The sequence below is a fragment of the Gigantopelta aegis genome, chromosome 14, assembly GCF_016097555.1.
Source record: "Gigantopelta aegis isolate Gae_Host chromosome 14, Gae_host_genome, whole genome shotgun sequence".
In the NCBI taxonomy this organism is placed as follows: domain Eukaryota; kingdom Metazoa; phylum Mollusca; class Gastropoda; order Neomphalida; family Peltospiridae; genus Gigantopelta; species Gigantopelta aegis.
In genome coordinates, this window is record NC_054712.1 from 31,672,369 (window position 1) to 31,677,368 (window position 5,000).

At 38.2% G+C, this 5,000-nt stretch overlaps 2 protein-coding genes across 3 annotated transcripts in view; one reads left to right on the forward strand and one right to left on the reverse strand.

Annotated features, from left to right (window-relative positions):
- The window catches only part of LOC121387955 (protein qua-1-like), a 64,557-nt gene that overhangs the window by 24,411 nt on the left and 35,146 nt on the right, over positions 1–5,000 (reverse strand). The window lies entirely within an intron of this gene.
- Positions 383–5,000, forward strand: part of LOC121387956 (whey acidic protein-like) — a 7,444-nt gene continuing 2,826 nt past the window's right edge. Inside the window, exons 1-3 of the mRNA XM_041519140.1 lie at positions 383–479; positions 943–999; positions 4,266–4,350. Coding sequence (XP_041375074.1) covers positions 453–479; positions 943–999; positions 4,266–4,350 — 169 coding nt within the window. The 5' untranslated portion in view covers positions 383–452. The remainder of the gene's footprint in view (positions 480–942; positions 1,000–4,265; positions 4,351–5,000) is intronic.

Consider the following 5,000-nt stretch of genomic DNA (forward strand, 5'->3'; position numbering starts at 1 on the left):
GCCTTTATAAAACACTTAGAAATTAATTAATAAAATATACCTTTTATATATTTGGCCATTCATTTATTAAAGCAAGCATATTAATTTTATTTCAATTTTTTTTTTTTTTCTTTATTGAAAAAACACAAAACACAAAAAACAACCCAGTTCCACAAAAATGGTAAAAATGTTCCAAGGTGTTTAGTCTACCGTCCCTTGCCAAATTTCTAGGAACAACCAGAATAATATATGAAGGAAAGACGTGCAAGCCCTATGCTGCATGCAATGATATCTGAAGATGGTTAGGACATGGATTGTATTGGTGCGTTTTCAGTGTTGCTCAGTATACACAATTCCTTGCAAATGATGGAATTATGACAGCTCGTTTTTCTTTCTGTCACGTGTATGAGTATTTATTCTGGATAGATTCCCACTGAACAGACAGCCGTCCGGTGACCCTGTACAACACGGTCATGGGTATTCAACTTCTTGTCATTGTGGTAAGTCGCTACAACTGTTAGCTTCCTTAGTTTAGTAGCTTCGCCGTGTCCTTAAAGCGACAGATCCAAGTTTTTAAACATTACTGCGTGTTTTTAACTATTAGAGCCGGTTTTCATCATTTAAATCAGACATTGCTTATATTGTACTGTTTAGTTTATCCATTTCCGTAGATCAGTTTCTGGACATCCTGATGTTTGTAATAAAAGGAAATGGATTTTTTATATTTTTAAAACACACTTACCTCTGAGAAGTAATGGTTCTAGAGACGAGTTTATTCTATTTGTAAGGGTGTTTCCCTGTTTCATCGTCACAGACTCTTGCTTATTTTATTGTAACTTTATCCAAATGTGTTAAAGATTTGTAGATTAACCAAACGTGGAGATCAGCTCTATACAATGATCGATTGGTCAATGCAGAATGCAATTTATTCAAGGCTTTGTTTTCTTTCTTTCTGTTTTGTAGACTATCTGCGTCGTCACACAGATAACCAACTTCTTCTGCCTGGCTGACCCATGTGCGGTAAGGGTCTTAAAGTTTATACAGTAGACTAGTTTTAATGTGCGGTAAGGTTCTTAAAGCTTATAAGTAGACTAGTTTTAATGTGCGGTAAGGTTCTGAACGTTTATACAGTAGACCAGTTTTAATGTGCGGTAAGGTTGTGAACATTTATACAGTAGACCAGTTTTAATGTGCGGTAAGGGTCTTAAAGTTTATACAGTAGACTAGTTTTCATGTACGGTAAGCTTCTTAAAGTTTATACAGTAGACCAGTTTTAATGTGCGGTAAGGTTCTTAAAGTTTATACAGTAGACCAGTTTTTATGTGCGGTAAGGTTCTTAAAGTTTATACAGTAGACCAGTTTTAATTTGCGGTAAGGTTCTCAAAGTTAATACAGTAGACCAGTTTTAATTTGCGGTAAGGTTCTCAAAGTTTATACAGTAGACCAGTTTTAATTTGCGGTAAGGTTCTCAAAGTTTATACAGTAGACCAGTTTTAATTTGCGGTAAGGTTCTCAAAGTTTATACAGTAGACCAGTTTTTATGTGCGGTAAGGTTCTCAAAGTTTATACGGTAGACCAGTTTTAATGTCCGGTAAGGTTCTCAAAGTTAATACAGTAGACTAGTTTTAATGTGCGGTAAGGTTCTGAACGTTTATACAGTAGACCAGTTTTAATGTGCGGTAAGGTTCTGAACGTTTATACAGTAGACCAGTTTTAATGTGCGGTAAGGTTCTGAACGTTTATACAGTAGACTAGTTTTAATGTGCGGTAAGGTTGTGAACATTTATACAGTAGACCAGTTTTAATGTGCGGTAAGGTTCTGAACGTTTATACAGTAGACTAGTTTTAATGTGCGGTAAGGTTCTGAACGTTTATACAGTAGACTAGTTTTAATGTGCGGTAAGGTTCTTAAAGTTTATACAGCAGAGTAGTTTTAATGTGCGGTAAAGTTTTGAACGTTTATACAGTAGACCAGTTTTAATGTGCGGTTCTTAAAATTTATACAGTAGGCCTAAACTAGTTTTAATATGCGGTAAGGGTCTTAAAGTTTATACAGTAGACCAGTTTTAATTTGCGATAAGATTCTTAAAGTTTATACAGTAGACTAGTTTTCATGTACGGTAAGCTTCTTAAAGTTTATACAGTAGACCAGTTTTAATGTGCGGTAAGGTTCTTAAAGTTTATATAATAGACTAGTTTCCATTTTAAATGCAGCAGTATTCCAAATAACATATCGTCGTATCAAAGTTCGAAGTGCACCAGTCTTTGAATGCTTTAATTTTTATTGGGTGGTTCGGGGTGGGGGGTGGGGGGGGGGGGGACGAACCTTGGGGTCGTGTGTAGTAGTTTTAAAGTCATCACCTAGGAGCAGCCAGTGGTATGTCTTTAAAATGTTAACGCACATATATGTGTCAACAAATATGTGTTATCAAACATAACGAATGATGTTCTCACCAACGGGTGTGTAAGAAAAAGTATTTAGCGGTAAAAACACTAAAAAAACTTTTTTTCGTGTTCAGGAGGTCGAGCGCTTGCGAACTAATTTAACTGATACCATCGTCTTCTATCACATCACAGTTATATAAGGCTAAGCACAAAAACCTGTTCAGCGAGCGAGCGCGAATTGTCGCTCTACTGAACATGCAAGTCGTAATAGGAAAAAGTACATTTACTAAGAGTAAGAGCTATGATGTCGTTAACGTAATTTTGTTGTGTTTTTCTCTGCTATGTTGGACACTTATTATATACTGCTACAAATAAGCAGGGGATATTCCATTTCAAATATCAATAATTATAGAATGAACTGAGATATAAAACTCAAAATAAGTGCACAATGTGCGTTAATGTTCTTACTCAAATAGCATGAAAAAACGCACCGATTTTTTTGATCGCGAATCACGTGGTGTGACGTTGCACGTGCGAAGGACTATTCTTTGTTGTTTGTTATTGGAACACTAAATCATAACCTTGATGTCACATTCTTTACAACATTGTGTAACTTTTCAACAATGCGACGTCCCCAACGTCAGGAACATCTCAGGGCTATAGGCTTACTTCAAGTTGGCATCACCCAGCGAATTATGGTCCGTAGACTTAATGTGTCACAGTCAGCCATTAGCCGATTGTGGACCCGATATCGACAAACCAGAAATATGAATGATCGTTCCCGTTCAGGACGGCCAAGGGCCACAACTCCGGCTCAGAACCGCTTCATTAGAACTTACACGTTGAGGAATCGAGGTCAATCAGCCAATCAAATCACAAGAGAACTCCGTATTACAACTGGCGTGATAGTGTCTGGTCAGACTATTCGTAACCGACTGCATAGAAGTAACATCCACGCATGTCGACCCTACATTACCCCACATTTGACTGCGAGACTCATTGTTACCAGACGTCAATGGTGTACACATTGTAGACATTGGACTAACAGGCGTTGAGCTCGGGTAATGTTTGCAGACGAGTCCAGATTCACTCTAGACGTCCATGATAGACGACAGCGAGTCTGGCGATGTCCCACTACCGTGACAACATCCTTGCACCGATCGTTGTGTCCTTCGCACGTCAGGCTGGACGCCATTATTGTTTTTTTAGGACGACAATGCCCTTGCTCACTGTAGTCTACTGGTCAATGCGTATCTGCAGCAACAGAACATCTAAGTCCAGACCTTTCACCCATTGAGCACATGTGGGACGTCACCGTCAGCCAACGAACCTGGCTGAATTAGGCGCCGCTCTCCAAGAGGATCCCGCAACAAGTTATTGGACGTTTAAGCACGCCACGTCGGATTCATGCGTGCTTGATGAACCGCGATGGTTTTACCCGTTACTAGTGCAAATATTGACAAAAAATCAAATTGACAAGCACAACCCCTGTTGCCTATATGTGTCTCCTCCGGACCTACATCACTATCCTGGCTATAATCTTTAATGCCAATCCCTCGTAACATGAGTGCTTGTGTGTTACCATTAATTAATATTGCAATAATAATTAATACATCTCTGTTATATTGTGTTATATTTGAATATTCACTACTTATTTTGAGCATTATATTAAACACCGGCATTTCTGTGTAATAAACACCCAAGTTTTCCATTTTTTTTTTTTTTACAGCAATTCTAAGCTCTGACTGCTCAGTCTATTCTCCATAAAATGACTCATAGTAACATTGCTAATTTAAACACACACACACACACACACACACACGCACGCACGCACGCACGCACGCACGCACGCACATTGCCTATGCATGAATGCTGTATACCATTAATGTCTTTTTTTGCAGACTGTCAGATGCGGACCTGGAAAAGTCTGTCGTCTCCAGCAGGTGTATTGTATTCGAGCTCCATGCCCACCTATACCAGTATGCCGTAAGTTATATGTCTATTTAATATCAGGGGCGGATCTGGGGGTAGGGGAAGGTGTGTGGGAGTGGACTATAATTATTAATGTAATGTAATCAATGGTTTTAATAAACTATATTCCGCAAGCCTATACCCACTATAACATTTGACCAAAACTAGGAGATCCTGGCATTTGGGACCCTATTCAATCAGTCAGTCAATCAATCAATCAATCAATCAATCAATCAGTCAGCCAATCAACCAATCAATCAATTAATCAATCAATCAATCATTTGACTCATACTTATATCCACTGAAAGTTCAAGCACGACTGTTTTGGGCACATTACCCGAGATTCCCCGGTGGATGTGTCCAAGACTGGGGTGTTTGTGGGATAATAAGGCTATGGAATTTACAATTTGAATTAGAAGAGAAATATTTTGTAATGCATCATAGTAACTAAATTTACAAAAATTATTAAAAAATAAATTGTTTGTGTCAGCCCTAAATATGAAATGAATTAAAATTAGAGCCAAAATATATGTATTTGGACTTCATTCCAGTCCTTAAGGCCAAAATTGCCATTTCAGCAGCAGTTTGAAGAAAGGTTGCCAGAGTTAGTTGTCACTTCAAGTTAAATAATAGATCCATGTCAGATCAGGTCATAAGGCTTAACG